The 24,462-nt window shown below is 40.4% G+C and overlaps 1 protein-coding gene across 4 annotated transcripts in view; it reads right to left on the reverse strand.

Moving 5' to 3' along the window:
- The window catches only part of GLI3 (GLI family zinc finger 3), a 215,260-nt gene that overhangs the window by 137,071 nt on the left and 53,727 nt on the right, over positions 1–24,462 (reverse strand). For 3 of the 4 annotated variants that reach the window (XM_017822702.1, XM_017822712.1, XM_017822727.1), the window contains one exon: positions 10,053–10,295. In XM_017822702.1, coding sequence (XP_017678191.1) covers positions 10,053–10,295 — 243 coding nt within the window. Of the gene's footprint in view, positions 1–10,052; positions 10,296–14,448; positions 14,499–24,462 lie in introns of those variants that run through there. The other variant, XM_017822720.1, reaches the window with a different exon arrangement.

A 24,462-nucleotide genomic window follows, 5' to 3' on the forward strand; every position in this document is an offset into this window, starting at 1 on the left:
CAGGGAGTCTTAGCACTGCCATAAATCTGCATGAAAATTAAAATTGTGGAAGAGAATAACAAAGACAAGTTACTATCCCCATCTCCCCTGCCTCAGCCCCACCTCTACAGACAGAATTTACATTAACAAGGGGCTCAATCTACCTCTGGAATTAGTGTTTGAGAAACACAAGGGTTTAAATCCATTTAAGAAACACTGTTATTAAGGCCAGTAATCCTGCTCTTCTCACTAAAGAAAGGTGCAACATATGATGGGAAACTCCAGCATTTCTGTCATTGTCCCTAAAGCTTTTTAAATGAAAAAAAGTTTTTAAAAAATTAAACAAAAACACCCCCCTCCCCACACTTTGTGAGCAGTGTTTAAATAGTGGTTAAGAAATCTGTAACAAAAAAGAAGAGGAAAAACTTTCGGTTTAGGCCTGTGATTTCACTTTTATCTGTTGGAGGACAGAAGACTGTGAGCTGAGAATGAGACTGCACTCACATTCTCAGTTGCTAAATGGTTGAGGGGCTCTCTGGTGGTGCAGAAGGGTTGCCAGCTCCATAGCATGTTTCATCCCAGCTGTTTGAAAAGCTGGTTCACTTGAAACTCAACCATTTTCCCCACCCACACTCTGCAGGAGAGCAAACTCCCTCTCAATGAGGTATTTATTCCATTTTTATGGTAACTATTATTACCAACATTTACAACATCAGTCATTTTAATTAGAAAAAAAATTAAATCAGCAAATAAATCCTGCAATGTATAGAGACACATACATATTTACATGTAGAAATGCAAAGCACTCAAGTTGTTTCTAATAACTGTGGCTCCTGGAAGGGACATGCATTCCACACAGAATTGACTTAAATGTTCTTTTGCTTTTTTTGCCATGAAAATATGCAGATGTCCTTCTTTAAAAAAATTATTTTGCCTTTTCCTGTGTTACAGGAAGTTGCCCACACTTTTAAATACAAAGCACAAATTAGGGATCTTGACAAGTCTATATTTTCCTACCACAGGGAAACTAAGAAGTTACTATGAATGTTTACATATCTGACTATGTTGAATTAAAACAGTATTTTTTAACCATATGCCCAGCAAAACTAGCAAGAAACTAAGAAGGGAAAAAATAGCTTTGCTGGTTCTTTACCTGTTGCTACAGTGGGACTTGGGTATGTTTACATTATTCAGCCTTTTTCATATGGACCACTAAAAGTGTTAGTCTGAGTACAATCACCACTTTGATGAAAGCATGTCTTACATATATAAATGATACAACCACTATGAAAATTTCAGTAAGACTGTCTGCTTTCCTATAAATCGAAGTAGACATTTGTCTCTTTAGTTGTCTATCTGTATCATAGCTATTAAAGGTAAATAAAAGCATGATGGCTCTTTATGTGACAGAGGGACTTTATAGCTTGAGGGACTTTATAAATCAGTGAATACAAATGTACAACTCACTACAGCAGCAGTGAAGCAGGTCTGTCCATCTGAAGTTTTCTGACAGATTTTTGCTTTGAGATCATGATGCTCATTTAAAATTAACTTATCTACCTTTTCTTTGCTGTTGTATGCTGGGTAACTTCTGGTGTTCTCTCAACTTCTGACATCAATGTTCTTCTAGTAGTCCACACAGCCTAATCAGCTAGCATTAATGTGGTAGCTAGTAATAACTAATATTGGTCACAATACAGACACAGCAGCTTCATTAAATCTTGACAACTCTTGTCAAAAGGTGAATTTGAGAAAATAAAACAAAATAAACTAAATGCAAACCTCTCAGACGCATTTAGACCAACCAGCCCCTTTTCTTCTGTGTGAACCTTCGGTGGTATCAATAACACTTTAAACAAGATTTAAGGGGTGAGCTGGCAGCTGGTCAGATGGTCAAAATGGAAATCGTCACCACTAAATTCAGCATAAGGTTTGTTTGTTTGGGGATTGTTTTTGTCACACATTTCATCTCTCCCCAGCTGTACTGCCTACAAACAGAAAAGCTATTTTGCTTCCCCAATAATACTTGTCTGTCTGTTTTTAAGTTAGTTTGGGGGTTTGTTAACCGTTAAGCCATGAATGGTGCCTCCAACCCACAAGCTAATATTTCTATGCACTGCTGCTTTTGAGCAGCCGTTTGCACTTCACATTCATGCCCCTCTGGAAGAGGAGTCTGCTGCCGGTGTGCTGCAGCACATCCTCCTCAACAGAAAGATGAGTAACTCCCCCAGAGGGTTTGAGCAGGTCTGTAGGAGAGAACAGGAGGCGGAGGGTGCACAAAAAACAACTGCCTACAGTGAAGAAGAGCTCAAAAGCTTAACAGCAAACTTTTCCCTTAAATACTGATCTAAATTACAAGGACAACAAGTGTTCGTTTTCTCAAAATACCTCCATCCTTATTAACACTCAGNAAGTAAATTGAGCAGTGTTCTAATAAGAGCTTAGAGAGTACTGTGTAAACTACCTAAGTTAAGAGGTAAAGAGCCAGACTAAGAGGAAGCTAATTCAGAGGCTATGGCTAAGTGGCTCTCCTCCTAAGTACTGAGCTCAATCAATAGGAATAAAGCTGTATCTGCTAGTGATCCTGAAAATGGTTCAGTAACCAAAGCATTTAAACTGTCTTAAAAGTAAAGGCCTGGACTCCCACAGGAGGCTAGTACTGAGAGACTTCCATGGGACAAGTTTGAAACTGCACCTTCACAACAGGGACCACGTTACCTTTCGAAAAAAATGTCCCTTGACAAGTCCATGGTCCGTGCCATGGAGTGAGGAGGCCCATGGTGCCCCCACACTGCCATTACCCCTACTGCCCAGCCCGAGGCATCCTCTGTGACACAACACCCTCCTTCAGTGCCCACACATCTGGGCTTCACCCCAGTCCCAAGAGCAAGTGAGGAAGAGTAAGGAAATATGGTGCACATCCAGATCTCAAGCATTCAGGATGCAAGAAAATTAACAAAAGCGAATTATAACAGAGGAGCACCCTGTAGATATTAGCTATTCTGCAATCTAATTATTGCTAGTTTTCTTAACAAAAGTTGGACAATGACAGCAGAAATGGAGCAAAAAAACATGAACTTCAGTGTTTATTTTCTACATTTGGACACAACTGAGGATTCTGCTGCCTAAACACTGACACACAGGAGCATCTTAGATCCCTAATGTATCTAGGGTGTTCATACAGAGTTCGTAGATATGACCAAAGATGCACTAAAGCCTAGTGTGTCCAGGCTGGCAGACAGATCAGCTAGGATCCTCGAAGGCGAGAACATGGTGCTCAAGTGCCAGTCTCTGCTTAGGCAGCTAAATTCCCACTAGTAACATTGACCAGAGAGAAGGCCACAAATGCAAGAAAATTGCCTCTCTGGCAGTGTAAAGCATATGACCAGTACTCACCAGCTCAGAAGAATCTGCTTCACTCGACGAAAATCATGATCACTGAACCAGCACCAGGTTCACGTGTTCCCCATGCTTTGCCACGAAGACTCAAGTTGTTGCAGCCCCAAAGCTCTTTATAAATACAGGTAACCCATCTGACACAAGATGTATGAGACTGAGTGCTGGCTAACCTTTACAAAGCTCTAAGCAGCAAAGTCAAAGGGGCTGCTATTCAAACCCCATTCCCTTGGCCAAAAAATGCACACAGGGCAAAGCTCATAAGGCATGAGCTTCCTCAGGCATCACGGGATGCTTCAAAATTTGCAACAAATGATGCTTATCTTCCTTTGATCACTAGTTCTCTACATACCTCATACTTGGCTAGCTCCTTGCACTACATAGGCTCAACAAAAGCACAAAGATTACTCTGATAACTAATAGAGAACTAGTGATCTTGCCTGTTGACAGGCAGTAAGGAGAACAACAGTTATGTGGTTTGGGTTTTGTGGGCTTGAGGGAGGGGAGGGCTTTGGTGTTGGGGAAGTGTGTTTCAGAGAACACAGCAATGGAAGTACCATATCTCTCATATGCTAGCAGATCTCTAGGAGGGAAGAGGAAACTTTGTCCAAACTTTTCAACTCGGACTTTAATGGCTTCTCAATATATTTCCCCACCTTCTAGCTGCTGGTGCTACAGAAGCTACCTTGTAAGGACACAAGATCAGCCCAAATCCACTACAGATCTTTTTTAAAAGAATTGTGACAAATGTCTGTGTATCAAGGGATACAGCAACTCTGAAGAAGCTTTTCATTCTGTCCTGATTTAGAGACCACTGATGTGCCTTGATGCTCAAGAGATGGATTACATTATTTCTTAGCTTTTTCTCCAGAGTTCTTAACTATGATTCTATGGCTCTGAGCAATGTATTCTGTCTCTTGCCATGAAGGCAGTATAACACAAATACATACTGCAAAGCATCTAAAAAAGCTTTAGCTGAAAAAAACAATCTGAATCCATGAAAGAGGTGGTTTTGCATTTGTCCTCTGTCTTTATCTTCCCTGTTCCTTCAAAAAAAACAAACCAAAACAAAACACACCACACACAAAACCTCATCCCACAGCTTGCACTTGAACAACAAAACAAGGAGAGATTAACAGAACTTTCTTTAATGTGATCCTCATTTTTAAAATTTTGAAGTCCAGTGGAATTATAGGGCCATATGAGACCTAAAATATTCTATTCTACCCTCCACACAAACCGGATCACCTCTTTCCATGCCTATAGTTTTATTCTAAAATTAGTACTACTGATCATGATAAAAAAAGAGTCAACACAAAGAGAGATATGTATTCACCTAAACTTGAAAATAAAACAAAGTGAAAAAATAAACCTAAAAGATCACATTTCAAAGCTTTTCAGATATTGGCAGTTCTGAAATCCGTCTCAGGTTGAGGAGAGGAAAAATCCAGAAGAAGGAAGGACATCTCTACATGTTGTAATTCTATGGGTGCAATTGTTACTTCCAAGTAAGACCATCACACACGGGCAGAAACTCCAGGGCTCTCAAGAGACACAGCTTATTTACAAAAGGACTCCAGAGAAACGGGCAGGAGTACTTGTAACGAGTTGAACTTCCCAAACATAGCCTGGGAGGCATCTTGGAGACGGTATTTCAATTTATAAGCTGCTAAGTTTACAAGGTCTACAGCACCTTCCTAAATTCCACACTGAAGTTGCCTCTGACCATAAGTTTGAATTTGAGAACAGTAATGTTTTTTGTTGGAGGCTATTGAAAGATACTATTACATTTTAGACTTTTAATCCCAAAAATGTTTTTGCAAACATGCTAATTTTCTTAAAGTCCTACACTTCAGTTGCTCAGCTGACACCAGTAATCTGACATTCACTTTCATACTAGAGGCTTTTTTGCCTGTGAGTTTTATTAAAAGCTTTAGATTTTACTTTTTCCAAGTACTCCTACTTGATAACATTTGGAAACCACCCCCCATACATCACTGTCAGTAGAGAGTTTTGTTACTAGAGTGCTTAAGCCTCCCCCTTCCAAAATGCTTCAGAAAGAGTTGAAGAAGTAGGACCCAGATTTTCAGAGGTATTTAAGAGGCCAAACTCACTTTGAAATTGAAGAGCACTTAAATGTACTTAAAGACCCTGGCCCTAAATCTCTACGAGGATTCTTCACTGACACTCTCCTTCCACTGTCCAGCCAGGCTGGGGAGAAACTCTCTATAAAAAGCTGTCCCAGGCTCCTGTCACCCAGAGACACTGGGAAACTAGTCCAATGCGCCACATATAGCTGGCCATTGTGGTTCAAGCCTCAATGCCGTGAAAAGTCATTGCTTTCTAAGTACTGCATTTTAAGACAGTGTTTCCAGTTACCAGTTTGCATTTGAAAAAACAGAATCCAATCCCCTTTTCTTTTTTTCCCTACCCTCCCTCCCTCTTCCTTTCCTATGGGGAGATGAAGGAAAAGGAATTCTTGTCAACAGAAATTAAAATACAGTAAATGAGCAAGTGCACCTAGCAATCCAGCATTGTGTTTTCCTTGCTGAAGTCTTTTGTTCATGTTGCAAATTGATTTTGAGATGACCCTAACACTGGCTAATATAACTCAGAAAGTTATGCGAGGCCCAATCCTTACAAAGCATAAGTCCAAGCATAGTCAGTGGGAACTGAGGGCAATCAATACCTTTGGAGGGCTAATCCTATGAAATGTGCAATAAGCAGTTCCCACTTCCCCAGATAGATACAGAAGCTTCAAAACCAGCAAAATGAATCCCTCGTAAGGAGTACCGGGAAAAAGAAAAGAAAAAGGGGAAAAAAGAAAAAAAATAGAAATAAGTGAGTTCCTGTGCAATCTCTTTGAGACGAAGTAATTTATCTGAAAGAGATTGCTGCCAGGGCCATACATTCCTGTATATATAAATTTTTAGAGCAGAGCCAAGTGAACTCTCATTGCTTTCTACTTGAAATAGTTCTTCAGGCTTTGCTAATTAGGTACTAACAATTCTTTCATATGAGCTGTGAAACCCAGGGAAGAATATCAACAGCATGTTTTAAATCAAAGTGTTTACATCAGGAATGATTCATTTTTTCCATGAGGAATGACTTGTGAGACAGGGAGTCTTAGCACTGCCATAAATCTGCATGAAAATTAAAATTGTGGAAGAGAATAACAAAGACAAGTTACTATCCCCATCTCCCCTGCCTCAGCCCCACCTCTACAGACAGAATTTACATTAACAAGGGGCTCAATCTACCTCTGGAATTAGTGTTTGAGAAACACAAGGGTTTAAATCCATTTAAGAAACACTGTTATTAAGGCCAGTAATCCTGCTCTTCTCACTAAAGAAAGGTGAACATATGATGGGAAACTCCAGCATTTCTGTCATTGTCCCTAAAGCTTTTTAAATGAAAAAAAGTTTTTAAAAAATTAAACAAAAACACCCCCCTCCCCACACTTTGTGAGCAGTGTTTAAATAGTGGTTAAGAAATCTGTAACAAAAAAGAAGAGGAAAAACTTTCGGTTTAGGCCTGTGATTTCACTTTTATCTGTTGGAGGACAGAAGACTGTGAGCTGAGAATGAGACTGCACTCACATTCTCAGTTGCTAAATGGTTGAGGGGCTCTCTGGTGGTGCAGAAGGGTTGCCAGCTCCATAGCATGTTTCATCCCAGCTGTTTGAAAAGCTGGTTCACTTGAAACTCAACCATTTTCCCCACCCACACTCTGCAGGAGAGCAAACTCCCTCTCAATGAGGTATTTATTCCATTTTTATGGTAACTATTATTACCAACATTTACAACATCAGTCATTTTAATTAGAAAAAAAATTAAATCAGCAAATAAATCCTGCAATGTATAGAGACACATACATATTTACATGTAGAAATGCAAAGCACTCAAGTTGTTTCTAATAACTGTGGCTCCTGGAAGGGACATGCATTCCACACAGAATTGACTTAAATGTTCTTTTGCTTTTTTTGCCATGAAAATATGCAGATGTCCTTCTTTAAAAAAATTATTTTGCCTTTTCCTGTGTTACAGGAAGTTGCCCACACTTTTAAATACAAAGCACAAATTAGGGATCTTGACAAGTCTATATTTTCCTACCACAGGGAAACTAAGAAGTTACTATGAATGTTTACATATCTGACTATGTTGAATTAAAACAGTATTTTTTAACCATATGCCCAGCAAAACTAGCAAGAAACTAAGAAGGGAAAAAATAGCTTTGCTGGTTCTTTACCTGTTGCTACAGTGGGACTTGGGTATGTTTACATTATTCAGCCTTTTTCATATGGACCACTAAAAGTGTTAGTCTGAGTACAATCACCACTTTGATGAAAGCATGTCTTACATATATAAATGATACAACCACTATGAAAATTTCAGTAAGACTGTCTGCTTTCCTATAAATCGAAGTAGACATTTGTCTCTTTAGTTGTCTATCTGTATCATAGCTATTAAAGGTAAATAAAAGCATGATGGCTCTTTATGTGACAGAGGGACTTTATAGCTTGAGGGACTTTATAAATCAGTGAATACAAATGTACAACTCACTACAGCAGCAGTGAAGCAGGTCTGTCCATCTGAAGTTTTCTGACAGATTTTTGCTTTGAGATCATGATGCTCATTTAAAATTAACTTATCTACCTTTTCTTTGCTGTTGTATGCTGGGTAACTTCTGGTGTTCTCTCAACTTCTGACATCAATGTTCTTCTAGTAGTCCACACAGCCTAATCAGCTAGCATTAATGTGGTAGCTAGTAATAACTAATATTGGTCACAATACAGACACAGCAGCTTCATTAAATCTTGACAACTCTTGTCAAAAGGTGAATTTGAGAAAATAAAACAAAATAAACTAAATGCAAACCTCTCAGACGCATTTAGACCAACCAGCCCCTTTTCTTCTGTGTGAACCTTCGGTGGTATCAATAACACTTTAAACAAGATTTAAGGGGTGAGCTGGCAGCTGGTCAGATGGTCAAAATGGAAATCGTCACCACTAAATTCAGCATAAGGTTTGTTTGTTTGGGGATTGTTTTTGTCACACATTTCATCTCTCCCCAGCTGTACTGCCTACAAACAGAAAAGCTATTTTGCTTCCCCAATAATACTTGTCTGTCTGTTTTTAAGTTAGTTTGGGGGTTTGTTAACCGTTAAGCCATGAATGGTGCCTCCAACCCACAAGCTAATATTTCTATGCACTGCTGCTTTTGAGCAGCCGTTTGCACTTCACATTCATGCCCCTCTGGAAGAGGAGTCTGCTGCCGGTGTGCTGCAGCACATCCTCCTCAACAGAAAGATGAGTAACTCCCCCAGAGGGTTTGAGCAGGTCTGTAGGAGAGAACAGGAGGCGGAGGGTGCACAAAAAACAACTGCCTACAGTGAAGAAGAGCTCAAAAGCTTAACAGCAAACTTTTCCCTTAAATACTGATCTAAATTACAAGGACAACAAGTGTTCGTTTTCTCATAATACCTCCATCCTTATTAACACTCAGACTCCTTTTTTTAAGAAGGAGGTTGGTGAGACTTTAGGTTGTGCAAGACATACTTTGATCTGCACCCTGATGAGTGAACATTCCCCTTTGCTGCTAGCCCAACTAATGAAGGGATAAAATTAGCTTTTATCCCTGGCACTTTCTTTAGTAAAATAACAGGCACTAATCAGCTGTCCTCACTAATCAGTCGTCTGGCTAATGACCTTTTGCCTTAAAACACTAAAATTTCTGAATGATGTTTAAAAAAAAAAACAACGCAGACTGGCCTCTCTCTCTTTGTGGGTCTTAAGCCTATCATCTGGAATTGGAGACTGCAAGGTTAAATGGCAAACCTGTATCCTGGCTGGGTGATAAATCTATAATCAAAAGGCACAAGCCTTGACACCTCAAGATGTACTTCATTACTACACAACTAAATGATTTTTTTTTCCCTCTTTTTTGTAAACTAGAAGCAGATGAAAAAAATTACTTAACTCCCTCATATTTTGCCTGTGGAGAAATCCATTCCACATCTGTGTTCAAGTGTCAGTTAATTTCTTACTTTTTTATTAATGCCTGAGCAGGAATTCAGAAGTTGAAACCATTTGCCTTTTTTCCTCCCCCTTACAACTTCAGGGAACTGTAGCTGGGAAAGAAAATTGCAAAACCACTCCATCAGCCTGCATTCTCAAACACACTTGTGAATGTCTAAAAAACCCTCCAAACAAAACAAAAACTCCTAAAGCACAGCAATAAGCATTCCAATTCCCAAAATTCTCATTGTACAAGGCACAGTTCTTCCTCCTCTCAATACCATATTTTAACGTTGTTTTAAAAGAGGGATTTTTAAGGCCTGTTTCATTTTCCTTCTGTGCTTTCTTTAATGAGGCCTTTTTTCTTCATGCATTAAGGAGGTGGAGCAAATGCAACCCTGGATGGCTGAGGAGGATTAGCAACAGATGAGATGTCCCGTGGAAGTTGCTTTGCAGAGGCCTGAGATAATTTCTAGCTGCAATGCAACTGCACCCTGGTTTTTAATTCCAGGAAAAAAAAGATTGCATTTACCACAAACACCACTCCCCCCAGACAAAGCAGTTCTCCCTGGGAATGATGCAAAGTGGCAAATAAAGTTACATTAAACTTGACAGTCTTCCAACTTTGCACCCCCGAATGAACCAGCAATCAATACTCACGGTAATGAGGGTCCATGTAACCGTTTCGGGGGTCCATGGTAAAGAGCGTCCCACGGTAAGGTACAGAAGGTTCGGGAAGGTGCGATATAGATCCATGGATCTCCTTCTTGATTAATGAGGCCCTTTCCTCACTCGACGTGGAAGGCTCTTCACTGATCTTGCTGAGGCCTTGCCCACCCTGCGGCTGCATTGTGATCGCGTTCCTTCTCTCTCTGTGATAGGTCTGCCCAGGACTTTCATCCTCTGCAAAAAAACGAGGGAGAAGAAAGAGAGAAGGGAAGAAAAAAGAGAGACACGCACTTTTAGTCCATTTATAGCAAATACAATAAAGAAAAGTTCTCCCCCCGCCGCCCTCCTCCTCCCGGTGTAAGTTTGTGACAGGAGGTGCCTGTGTGGCTGTGAGGGATGGCCTGGGGATGCCTGCCCATTTGGAGCCGGCAGCGGCACAGCAGTAGATCACAGTCACCCATGCACCGATGCCCCTACCAACGGGGCCATCAATTGTGCAGGAACAGACACAGGCTTGCTGTTTCCCTGCCTCTGGGACAAGGAGGCTGGGAGCTCAGGTTCCCTGATGGGGAGTCAAGAAATGATTTGTCACACAGAGGACAAGATGAACCCCACCAGCTGGGCCTAAATCACACCCAGCCACCCACCGCTGCTCTGCAGCCCAGCTCCAGGTCCCTGGGGCTTTGCCTGTGTGAGGGGCTGAAGCCTTGCAGGGAGGTTGGTAGTGATCAGAACTAAGGTGGGCAACAATAAAATGCGTACAATTGCTCAAGATGGGTGCCCATGTAGGGTAGTGGGGTACACTCCTCCTACCTCTTCTTCCCATATCCCCACAGACAAACACACAAATTCCTAATCAACAAGGGGAAAGGAAAAAGGGCAGAGGGAATAACAATAATAATAATAACTAGGAGGGTCAAACCCAAGTCCTAGTTTGGAGTAAGGCTCTAGGCCTGTGGTACCACTTGTGATGGGAAAAGAGCCTCCTGATCATGGCTCCACCAGCCTTCTATGCAGGCAGCTCCAGGACTGGGTGCTAAACCAACCCTCTGCACCCACATGAATTTTAACCCCCAGGGTTAAAATTAATAAAAGTTAAAAATAATAAATTAATTTTAAAAAGCACACATACTTCGAAAACCAGACAAAGTGGTTATATTCCTCAAAAGCCAGATGTGTGTTTCCAGGTGCATTTCACACATGCCATGTGGCAGAGGGGCTTTGTCATGTACACAAGTCTCTAATGTAAATGCCCTCCTTCAGTTTCATTATTGGTTTAAAACACAGCAACATTCCTCTAAACAAGCATGATTGATTGCTGAATCCTTGGCCGATACCCATGCTCTAAGTACAGCCTTCTTTTATCAACTACACAGCACATGCGAGTTTACACCAACACATCTTGAAGGAGTACTGATAAAGACACTTCATTTCAAAGTTGCTCTGCAGTTCTAGAAGTACACAAGGAATCTCAAATTATTAAACACTGGGCGCAAAAACGGTAATCAGAAAAGGAAATGGAAACACCCTTGGGAAATAAAACTTAAGTGCTCTTACTCTACAACCCGCATGCAAGCAAGAATGATTGACACCAGTGCCAAGACTGCACTTCAGTTGTCAGAGATTTGAAGTCAGGGCTAAGTTTTCACTTGCACCTTGCTCTGGTGTACTTGTTCACACAGCAAAAGCACCAACCAGCAATTCACTAGGTGACTACTTTCAGCAAGCCTGATACCAGAGTAACTCAACCTATGTGCCTTTGTACAAATTAGACTGGAAACACGGTCTGTCCTTATGGATACCTGGAGCTGAATTTTGGCCATTATATGTATAAACTAGCTACACCATTGCTTTGAATGCATTGCTCACTAGTTTTCTCCCTGTTCTCTCTCCCCCCAAGTAGCAACAACATGAAAACCCAGCACAGTAGCCTATTGAGCACTTAATTATTTTTCTATCTCCACGTATTACAGCAACCAGAGTCTGCTGACTTATCAGCATCTTCCAGGGACAGAATTCTTTTTACAGCCAGCAGTAATTCTCCATACAGAGAATTTCCAGGGTTGGGTCTGAGGAGAAATAGTTAATGGAAATAGACAACAACATTACAGAGTTTAAACCCTTTGCCCTTCTCTGCTTTTTATTAATATGCACAGGCACTGGTCCCTGCTCTGGATTAGCAGGGTTTAAGGTTTCAACTTTTTACACCGAAGCTGGTTTTAGTTACAGAACTGCAAAAGGGGGTCTAAAACTTTAAAACTTACAGGAGGTTCTTAGAAACTTGCTTGTATAACTAAAAAATAAAATATAAATCACCCCAAAGTCATATTTTCCATCAGGTTTCTCTTTAGCCAGAGTCTTTTATGTTAAATTTCAACCTAGAGTGAACTTTCACTGATGAGATGTAAACTCCTATAAAAATAGGGGATTACATTCCATTTGAAATTCTGACAGACCCTTAAGCAGAGCAACCTAATGTGTGCTAAAACAGTTCAGAAAGAAGAAAGCTAGGGTGATTTGTGGGGCTGTATAATCACTAGGATGATCAGATAGGATTTCAGTTCTTTTACTCTTCCATATAAAGATAATATTTGTTAAAACTGCCATCCTGGTATACAATAAGAAGCCGATGTCTGTCTGCAGGCTCCACTTTTATACTTTCCTTCTCAAAACATGCATGTGTAATGAATCAAGGTACTAGTGACTATTATGGAAAAGTCTGATTTTTCAAATTGCAGAATGAAATTCAAAACCTACTTTCAGTAACCTAGAAACTAAAGTAAAAATATGATTGTTTTAATAAGCTTTCCCCTTTTTTGGTTACTTGAGGAAAAAAATAAAACGAGAAAAACAAAAAAGCAGTACTTTTCTTACTGCATCATCCATCTTTCTCCCCATTATGAAGTTATCGCCGTGTGCTGCGACGAGTCAAAAGTTTCCGTGCATTGTCTGCCATGCAAAAATTCCCTCAGAAGTATTTAACTACACATGATGGCATTTTTGTAAGGCATATTCATTGACCAAACAGTTCGCTAAGCATTTGCTTCATGCTCCGTGCCACTGAGCTGCTTTTGATAGGGGATAGACGAGAAATTTGACAGCACCCACGCTCCAGGACACGTAACAGTCAGAGGTTTGCAGGAGCTCCCCCAGCGTGGAGCGGGAAACTCGTCTTGCAGAAACACTGCCTACTCTCACGGCAGGCGAGCCACTCCAGAGTGCCAAAAGAGGAAAGCTGTCTAATCTTGTTCTGGTTCAGCTGAATCGTTCAATAAAGTTTCTAGAGTAAGTGCAGGCAAGATGCACCAGGCCAAATTATTGACAGAACACACTGTCCACCATGGCAACAAGTGGGATTCTATAACAAAAATGTAAGTAAACAGCCCACTTCTCCAGCAGCGTCTGCCAAAGGGGCTTTACAGCCAAATACACGAGAACTGTTTTGTTACTGCTCTGCTCATGTTTTAGAAGCAGGGCCAGCTTTAGTGTCAAAAGAAACATTTGATTTACTAAAATGTTGCAGAGACACAAATGCCAAAGTTCATCTCCACCTGATTTCCAGTGGTGGGAGCCCACCAACTCCAGTATAATTCATCCCACCTTTTGTGGGTGTAAGAGAGAAAGGTTAAATAAGAGAAGAAAAAGAAAAAAATAATCATGCCCCAAGAGCAATCTGCATAAGCTTCTCTTTCTTGATGTATACCCTTACTCTGACTTAACAAGCCAGTAGCCAGAGACATGCGTTAGAAATGCCCAGTCTAGAATGATCACATTAATCCAGGATTCTCCCATCCACTGAGAAATACCTTATTTAGTCCTGCTATTCTAATCAGGAGCCGTTTTTATTAGAACTGCTGAGCACTATGGAGCACCTCACTGAATCAAAAAGCTTTTTCAAAAAACTCATGTTGGATAGTATCACTGAATAAACGTACTTTTAATTGCTCAGCTAATTTACCCAGAAAGTTAAAAAATTCAGTACAAACCAAAACCTAATGAAAAAAAATCCATATAAATTTCTTTCCCTGTTGAATTTTTTGTTGTTGGGTTTTTTTTTTTTTTGTTTTTGGGGGGGTTTTTTGTTTGGTTTGGTTTGGGGTTTTTTTGTCATGAACCAAGACAAAGTAGAAGCTCTTTTACTTTAAACCCCTTATAGTCAGCAACTAAAAAAAAGTTGAAATCTATTGATACACCACACTAAAAATCAGTCCCAACACACTTCAGAGACACCCCTGCTTAAACAAGACAACACCAAACCAGTTAAATCTGTTTATGTATTAAGTTTCATCACCACATTTCTGCATGCAAACTTGCAGAGAGCATTACTATCTCCGGAGTGATCTGCAAACGCACTTAGGCTGGGTAAGAGAAAAGATAAGGTACTTACAACTCAGTCCAAGAGACCCTGGCTGACGGTCCCTCTAAGCTCTCCTCTTCTCTTACCAAAATTCTCTGGCTACCAGGACATGGGCATTCCTCCCTCTTTTCCTCTTTCTCTCTTTCCCCCCCTCTCCCCATCTCCCTCCCTCTCTCTCAGAGGCAGTGCTTCTCCCATTAGAGGAATTAAAAGTGGTTGGTGCCATGCTAAATTTAACAAGCTCATTAGTATTCTTCCTGTGTGCTTCCTAGTGAACTCTCCCTATTCAAGCAGCTCTCTCTAGCTGAGGGGTCAGGCAGCTAATCATTAAATCAAACTAATGTCACCCTATCACAATCGGCCTAAGAGAAGGAGGGTTTATTATTTCAGTTTATGCTAAATAAACGGTTTTACAAATGGTCTCCAAGCAAGGTCAACAGCAGCTTCAATTACAAGACAAACTTAACAAGAGTTGCTATAAACCAAGTGCTCCATATTGACCTAAGCACAAGCTCGGCTCTGCATATTGCCACTAGCAGGATTGTACAGGAATGCATATTGTAAAATAAAGGAAAGGGTAATCTTTTCTTTGCCAGAATTTGTGACTGCACAGAGACTGCTCATTCACCTCTCCCCAACCAGATTGCTGCTCAGCTCAATTCACCCCACACAAAGGCTGAAGACCAGACCTCAATGGACCGAGTGAAACATGTTCAAAACTAGGCTCTCTATTGTGACTGAATTTCTTAACATCTTTTCAAAAAGCGGAGAATGCCTTGAGGCTAAAGGAAGAAACAGGCTAATGGTGAATTGGGAATACTGAGCAAATTTCAGAGCCCTTTCCTCCTAGCTTTTGAGGTTGAAAGCAAGCTCTTTCCTTTCAAGTTTCAAAGTCCTTTTTCCTCCCGCAGTGTCACAGAAGGATTTGAAAAGAAGGTAATTGTGCTCACAGTCCCCCTGATCAGAGCTTACGTCCTATTTCTGGTATTTCAGAATACTTCTTGCAATAATGGTGCATATAGCTCAATCCCTTAACCATCCTGCACTCTGCAATTGCTCATTAAATGAACAATTGCTGGTATAAAATGCCTTTTATGTTCAAGGTCTGGATATAAGATAAGCATTCTAGTACTCTAAATTTGGTTTACTAAGGAAACTCTCCATCATTAAATTACAAAACTGAAGTCAGAATATCAGTCTTCCCCAGAAAAGTAGCATTTTAGGTTGCTGTGAGCCAGAAGGAAGGAGAAAGATGGAATGTAAAAAAGATTGATTATTTAGATTCTTAATAGAGCACATACCTAAGTAAGAAAGCAATTCCCTTCATATTTAAGAAAGTCTAAGTTTTTGACGCTTGATATTTTCTTTCTCGAAAAGATGCAATAGAGAAACTGCCAGGCTCATTAGGACACCTGTATCTGCACCTTCTTGCATACACACGCTGATCACTACTCTCTGGCCACCTTAAGAGCAAACAGGAGGAAGCAGATCAGGAGGATTGTGCCTGCCTTTGAAAACAGTGCATGCTGTAACTGAAATTTTGTTTTGGGTGGGTACAGTAGTTTGAATTGGGCACTCCTGGTCCCAAGTTTGTTATTTTCCTGCATTTGGAGAAACTGCACAAGAAGTACGCACTCTGGAAACAGTAACACAGATATGAAGCACAATGTTCATAACTGGTTTTAAAAATAGACTCCAATCACAGGAGAGGCTACAAAATCTGTTAGATAACAAGTACTGTACTCACTTTATTAGCAATGCTTAAGCATACCTTATACAAGACTTTTGTGTTTATAAATAACATACATTATCTGAGCTCACCACTGAAAATGTAGAGTTTTATATTCCCACTTGAAATGGATTTTCAGCTTAGTTATTTTTCCATTATCGTATGTATAGTATTTTTCAAGAACTGATTTGTGACCTCTGGAATATGAATACACAGCTCCTTTTTTGCTCTGTTTGTTTGTTTTGAAAAACCTGTTATATTCTTTCTTTATAATCTTTAACTTTCGCTGGAAGAAAAAGGAGTTATCAACAGAGAGAGGACCCCACAAAAACCTACTTAATACTCTCCACACTCTTCCTTATTTTCCTCAACTGTGACATACGTTCATTTTTGCTGCATCTACTGCACAACTTAGTTCAGTTCTGTTTTCAAAAGTACAGAGGAAGACAGAACATATTGCATCGATAAAGCGCCTATGACTTTGGAAACAGAGCCTGATTATACACTCCTCCGGGTCAATGGCAGAGCTCCCACTGACCCGGACAAGACAAGACTGGGCCTGTACAGAGCCCACACTGCTCCAACACTAAACCACCAATGCACTGTTATCAGCAGAACGTCGCTCGCAGCCTTTTCCAACTGTGTACATAACTCTTCCCCAAGACTGCTGGAGAACTTGAGAATGGTATGAAGCAGCTTAAAAAACTCAGGTGAACTTTTTCAGACCCCTAAATCAGAGAGAGCCTTGTTAGTAGCAGTGCCTTAATCTCAATTTTTTTATTATCGAGATGAGTTTACGCTGTTTGCTGCCTCCCCAACTGCTCCCAGCTAAAACCAACTGGCTGAAGTTAAACAGATGTATATGAAATCATGTAAAATAAAACTACCTTTCAAGTTTCACACAAGCAAACACCTACCGGATTTAACTGAGAGTCTGCATCCTCAAACCCCAGGATCAGATCTATAGAGCAATGCTAAAAATCTTCTATAAGCTGAAAAAAATCTAGTTAGGAAACACAAGAGGTAGCTGCACACACAGCTACTTACACAACAAGGCACAGGGTGCTGTGGAAACCTCCTTGTTAGTCCCAGGACTCTCAACCTCAAAGATGGACGAGGAGGGCAGAAGGCAGGGCTGGGCTGCCTTACACATGATCCTACATCTCACTGATCATGCAGGATATGGGGAAAGAAAGGGAGAAACATTTGGGTATATGCCTGAAGTTACTGACCTGACACTTGAGCCATCCCACTGTCTTTAATGACTTCAGAACAAGCTGTTGAAGTTGCTTGCTGTGAACCAGATTCCCACAGTATCCTGTTGGCCAAGTTTGCCTCGAGCTGCCCAGCTGAACCACCAGCTAGCTGAGACGTGAAGCCTGAACCCCTGCAATGCCCAGCCGCAAGCCCAGCCTGCAGGGCTGAGGCTCTCTGGGAAGCTAATGGAGGGACTAATTCTCAGCAACTCACAAGGTCAGCCTCCAAAGAAGTGGGAGCCTCATTCCTAAACAAGCCTTCTCCCAGCCCATTTCCACACAGGCTTTAAAATAACAAAAACAAACAATTTAAATCAAAACAGCTGAAAATCATTTTCTCCCTTCCTAAATTCAGGGCTACATGTTTCTCCCATGGCAGACAGTGGATTATTGCGGTGATACTTAACACCGCTGGAGAGCGCAGCCCCCAGCACTCTGGTTTAGGTGTTAGTGACGACATTGACTGCAGCAGGAGAAACACTAAACCCTGCACCTAGGTACCAAGTAGGTGGCGAGCTTTTAAGTTTACCTTCATGGGGCCTACAAGGCCCACATTCTGCTTGCTTTACTCACACTGTAATTCCAGGGATTCAGAGAAACTACCTGTGCAAGTAGAGCAAAAGGAATTCATGTCCAGCATCAGAAAGGCTCCAACCATTTGGCACAAATAGTCTGTGCCTGAAAAATGCATTGGAGGTGTTTGTTAGCACGTGGAAATGCTGGAAATTAGCTTGATGAGAAAGGGGCTCTTAGTATTTACAAGTGCTTTGTAGTTCCAGTGGACAAGAAAAAAAGAAAGCCTTAATGCAGAAGTAGAAGACATTTGAAGGTAGAATTAATTGGCAAAATTAACATGTGTGATTTCTGCTTTTAAATTTGAAGAACTAGAAGGCCAGCAAAAGCATTTCCCTTCCTTGATATAATAAAATTTTATGTTTTGATTTTACTGCTTAAGTGTTGGAAAACTCACATGAGAAAAAGAAATCTCTAGAAAAACCAACCTTACCTTATCATTCTTCCTTTGAAAATACTGTTCTACCTTACAAAATTCAGCAAATTCAGAAATGGCAAACTACTGTGCAACAGCCTCAGCAAACTAGAGCATTTATTCAAAGTCTGCAGATCAGGGCTAAAACTCAAGCTTTGCACTTTCAGAATATCTCCAAGATCACTGCCCTTCTCCAATATCTAGCCTCTTCAAAGAGCCAAGAGACTCAAATATAACTTAAAGACAATGACAGACATGAGCATCTGACTATTGGCAGCCATTTCTCAGAAGGAAAAATCTCCTCAGCCTATTGCAAAACTCTCAAAAGGATCCTGATTTGAAAACATTATGAAGTTCCTTCCATTAGCCAGTTATTAGACTGTTAGTCACTGCTTACTTTGAGCAGGCTAATTAGTTACATCAAAGGCGCTACAATAAATTCCCAGGAGGGTTTGGAGGGGGATATATTTCTTAACCATCTAATAGCACGTTTATGCCTATCTGAGGGTAACTGCCTCATTTCGCTCAGACACTGGGGGACATATTCTGTGCTGTCACTTTCTACCAAGCCAGCAGCAACATCAGGCCTTAAAGGTGTTTGTAGCCTGATATAAATTTGATTAGCCATGCTTAAAAGCCACAAAAGAGGGAAAGAGGAGTTATAAAGCCTTTGGTGCACCATCTTCCTTTGCAACATCTTCAGCACAGTCACCTTGGCCTTGACAGAAAAAAAAATTATTATAGTGTTGCATACGAACAGAATCGATATTTCTTCCCGTTTTCCTTGGGTGGGTGCAAATAGCTAAATGAAATCATTAACAAATAGCTAAGTTGTTTGCAACAACCCAGGCAACCCTTCAGTTTAGATGGCAGATATCACCTATTTAGTTGCGAAATTTAATTATTGCTGCATCCTTTTGCACAGTTGCAGTAAAAGTCGATGTTTCCACTATATCCCTGTACTTCTGGCCTCAGAAGCATACCAGTTGTTTAAAAATATGTTATGGGTTATCCAGTCCTGATTTACAGTGGCTGCAATCTCAGTTGTGGACAATGATTTCATCAAGGTCTCAGGGCAAAATTTGAATGCCATATACATCTCCCTGTGCATATATGTATGTATTTCTATATCCACAAGTGTGGTCACAGGCACCCTCAAGTTCAACTCCACCTCACATTCCATAAAATCCAACCAATTGCGTGTGGGGCTCTGTATGATACATGATGTCTGCACAGAAGTGTCCACACAGGTAAGCTGGATACCTGAACCTAGAAATGAGACTTTTCACATGCCTCATCAGTAGTCTAAGTAATTCAGAAGAATCCTACAAAATAAACATAAGGTTTACAGCAAAGGATGTTTTCAAACAAAGAAAAAAACTGGCCCAGAAATCTCTCTAACCCTGTACACCAAATGACTTGATGCTTTGAATGATCTTCTGGACATCAGTGCATTAGTTTAAAACAACAGAGCTCCTAATCCACAGAAATTGTGAAATATTCCTTTTAGCAGTACTATCTCTCCACCAGGAATATGGTATTCTGAGAACCCCAAACCTGACATCATTTGTTTACCTATAAACGTTAAAGTTCAGAGGCTGTCTTCCCCGCCCGGAGACACTCCTTACAAAAGAAAAAACTCTCCTTAAGCCTTTTGACCTTCCCAAACACCAATCTGTTTTTCCCCTCCTGCTCACTTTCTTCTCAGTTTTCTCCACTAAAGAGGATGCACAAGCTCTCGCAGAGGTGCACACTGCAATACTACCTCACACAGTGAGTCATCAAAAATACTACCACCAGCCACAAGCAAGCAGCTTGGGTCCCAGGATGGGTGCATGTGAGTGGGCAAGGAGGGATGGAGATTGGAGAGCCTGGAAGGAAAGGATAGACGAAACTTTTGATAACATGGTCTTCCCTCCCCTCATCTAGGGGTAAAACTGCTCTTAAAAGCTTTGGAGAGAAGGCTTGTGGTACATGGAGTTAGAGAATGTCCTAGTTAGAACAGCTGGGATCAGTTCATCACTGTGTGGGTGTAACCCAAAACTGTGTATTCTATAGCCTTCCATGCCATTTCCCAGAAACTGTTATCAATAGACCATTTACACCACCTGCCCAGAGCTCCCCTGACTCCTCAGGCTATAAACTGGGTGTTAAGAGGCCTGTGAGACAGGAGGGTGCCCCCTGTCCTCACACCCATTGTGGAACTCCCCGCCCTGAGGAAAGTACTGGGCATTCCTGCCTGAACTGGAGAATATATAATCTTGGAGTCTTGGAACTTTTTTAACCACTCATGGGATCCAGAGGAAGACTGCAGATCACCGCTCTCAACCGGACTGCAGACCACCACTTTTCAACCAGACTGCAACCATCACTCTCGACCGGACTGCAGTCACCACTCTTGACCAGACTGCACCAGCACTCTCACCAACAGGTTTTCCCCTCTCCCTTTACTTTGGATTCAGAGGGCCCAAAGGACACCACTCTGTTCATGCCCCAGGGTGCTGGGTTATACATTTGGGTTTTGTGGGTTGTCTGTATAATCGTACTTATTGTATTATTTTATTAAATTGTTATTCTGACTTATAATCTCTCTTTTGAGTTGGGTTCATTTCCCGTGCCGGTTTACCTTTAAACCAGCACAAAGAATTGACTACCGCTCACCAGCTTCCTCGTCAGAGCTTCTTCTTCTCCCTTCTTCACTTCCACTGCACACTTCTGGGCAGGGTTTCTAGCCTCTGGTAGGGTCCACCAGCCTTGCCTGCTACATTTGAGAAGAGGCAAGAAAGCCTGAGACACATCAGTTTTTCCCAGGCTTCTGAACACGACCTCATAGAGAGAGGACCTGCATGCCAACCAGATCGCTTTATGGATCAAAACAAGTTGATGGTTAATGTTTTCTGTTGAGTTTTAGGGATGACCAAAACTGATTTTCAGACTTCATTTTTTGATTATTTCCGCATTTGTCTTTCTAACCTTAGTGCTGTGCAATAGATTTTAAAAGACAGTGGAATACTGGCTGCAAGCTTTTACTGATCAACCATATACACATACTTAAGTGCATATAACTGTCTTAAGCAATATTATATATTTCCATTTATCATTAAGTAATGGACACCTGAGATCATAAAGATAGCCAAGTTAGAAAAACACTACCATGTTCAGAAAGAAAGCATCAGAGCAATTTAAAACAGCACTCTCTTCCTACTACACTAGCCATGGCAGCTCAAAAAGATGATTCTTAAATGGTTAATCATATTTTGCTGGCTTCATCTATGCACAATCTGGCAAAAGGAGATTTCAATGTTTACTTATGATTTTTTCCTTCTTCTCCTTCTTGGCTACCTAGATTTTCAGGCAACATTTATTTCAGAGAAAAATGAACTAAGTTTCATCCCAAAACAACATAAATAAACATGATTTGTATGGAAAGGAGGCTGGGAAAGGGAAAAGGAATCACCTGCAAAGTTCACTTGGCTATATACAGAGCAAAATAGATTAAAAAAAAAAGTCACTGTATAATGTCCAGGAGTATAGTCACTTCTCTGTGCTGCAGAGGAATGCAAAACTGTAGTCAGTGAAAAAGGATCCATTCCAATACAGAAAGTATTCCAACAAGAGAATTAGCAAGTTTTGCTGTTTTTTCTTTTTATTTTTAAAAAACAAAGTAGTACTGCGTCTTAAATGTATCACTAAGAATTCTAACTATTTCTAAACATACCAGACATGATAGAATCAAAACTGGAAAACACCTTCCTCCACTTCTGCTAATACATTTGGTATGATAAAAAGGTGCAACATTTGCACTGAACAAAAGTAAGGCAAAAAGAAACAAAACTAATTTCAGAAAGGGTGCTTCCTCTTGAAAAACAAAGAAAAAGAACCAGAACATTTTTTAAAGGAAAACATAATTTCCACAAGCATTTCACACACAACTGTCATGAGAGACTGAACTTCCAAGTTTCTGCACAAGTAAAACTGTTGTGGGAGAGTGGAAGAATTCATGGCAAACTCTGGACTTTGCAGATCTTTCTGCTCCTCAGATCTCACCCTGGTATTCCACAAGCTGCTTCACTTCTCACAACTTTGTCTTCTTCATGCACCAAATGCATAAAACACTGATAACTGATTTCATAAAAGAAAAGAATTTTTATATAGCAGATAAACACAATATGATTGAAGGATTCCAGGGCCATTTGATTTATGTACAGTAACATCCACTTAGATTTGAAGACAGAGTATGTTGAACAGTCAGCCCAAAGCTGCCCTACAGATCACCCTGTATGCTAAATGTTCCCCTTATGAAAAACAGTGTGCCTCCCCACTTCTATTACATAAAATGGTTGTCCACAACTTGCACAACTTGTCCACAAATACATAATTGTTTACTAATAACTATTCACCATGTCCCTCCAAAGGGAAGAGAAAAAAAAAGAAAAAACACATAAAATCAGAAGAAAACAAACAAATCAACCTGTAAGGTGTTATTGCCCTGAATTCAAAATGCCCACCCCAACCAGCCCTACTGCTATTCTGTCAGCAGAAGAGAAATCTCATCCAAAACACACTGCTTCCCCCTCTTCATAACTTAACTACCTTAAGTGCTGAATGATGGCTTTTAATAAGCTTCATAAAAAAAAATGAATAATAGCAGTGGACTTGATTTACCAGCATCTCTACAGGTTGCTAAATAGTTGAAGAAACTTTTTGCCAAAGAGCAGCCATATTCTTTCTTCCCCAGTGCAAAAGAGAAGTTCCATCTTGCTGGCACCATGAAGAATTCATTTTTTTCCTTTATAGAGAAACCATAACCTCTTGGAACTATAATAGAGTTACCTCTCATATCATACTCCCAAATTCATCAGATTAATACTTTTATGCTAATCTCAATGTTCATACCAGCTTTACCACAAGTCTTGTAAACATTAAAACTAGAAGACAACCTGTGTTCTAAATACCTTTAGATACCTCTACAGTTATTCATGACAATGTTGTCAACCATTTGTTTTATTAACATATCTCCCTGCAGAGCATATGAGATTTAACACATTTGTTTTATAAAATTCAGTTAGCCTTTTTAGATGCACCAGAATTGTAACATCAAAACTGGCTAGCTGTAAAGAAGAAATTTCCATTAGAAAATGTTTTTTTTTTTTTCATTGCAAAAAGACTAACAGTCCACAGCCATCTCACAGCAGAATACATACTGGGCTTGCTTGTTGCAACTCCTTTCTAAAGACTAGACAAAAATCTTTTCCAGAGCAGTAAGGTTACCACTGTCAGCTGCACTGAACTACATACTTCCCTCTCTTTCGGGTCTTATCTTCAAAAATCATGGAAACAAAGATGTAAACTTGGACATTAAAGAGTGTTAACATCAAAGTACATGCACTACTTTTGATATTAACCAAAGCCTTGAACCAGCAATCTAACTGGCACAAATCAGGGCTGTCTATGTAATTTCAGAAACAGCTGAACCGAGCTCTCTGCCGTGGCCTGCATTTGCTCACCGACTTTTCAAAGCACAGTATCCCTGTATGTTTTTACAACTACCTGCCAATCAAGAAAGCAGCAGGAATCCAAATTCACTTCTTGGCATCTTCACCATTTATCTGCCCACATTTCTAACACATGATGCTTTCTATTTCTTTCTTTTCCTTCAATAAATTTTAACATCTCTATCCGGGGCAATTTCTTCACATTGACACAAATCATGGCCTGTATAACATCCCTGCCATTTGGTTTACATAAAAATTACTGTTTATCTCAATTTAACTGAAAAAAAAGAATACAGAAATGCATAAATAAATTATGCAAACAGATGCCAATAATATACTTGTCTACACAAGACTCTCAGAACATGTTACCTCATAATATGTCATACAACTTCAGCCGCAGCAACACATCATGGCTTCAACTAGTGTAGTGTATGCATCTCAAGGTACCAATATAAACATCAGGGTAAATGGAATGGAAGGAGGAAAGGGAAGAAAGGGAAGAAGGGAGGGATAGGGAGGGAAAGAGGAAGGAAGGAAGGAAGGGAAGGAAGGGAAAAAAAGATGCTCAGATTTGGA

The sequence above is a fragment of the Lepidothrix coronata genome, unplaced genomic scaffold, assembly GCF_001604755.1.
Source record: "Lepidothrix coronata isolate B3197 unplaced genomic scaffold, Lepidothrix_coronata-1.0 Scaffold3, whole genome shotgun sequence".
In the NCBI taxonomy this organism is placed as follows: Eukaryota; Metazoa; Chordata; class Aves; order Passeriformes; family Pipridae; genus Lepidothrix; species Lepidothrix coronata.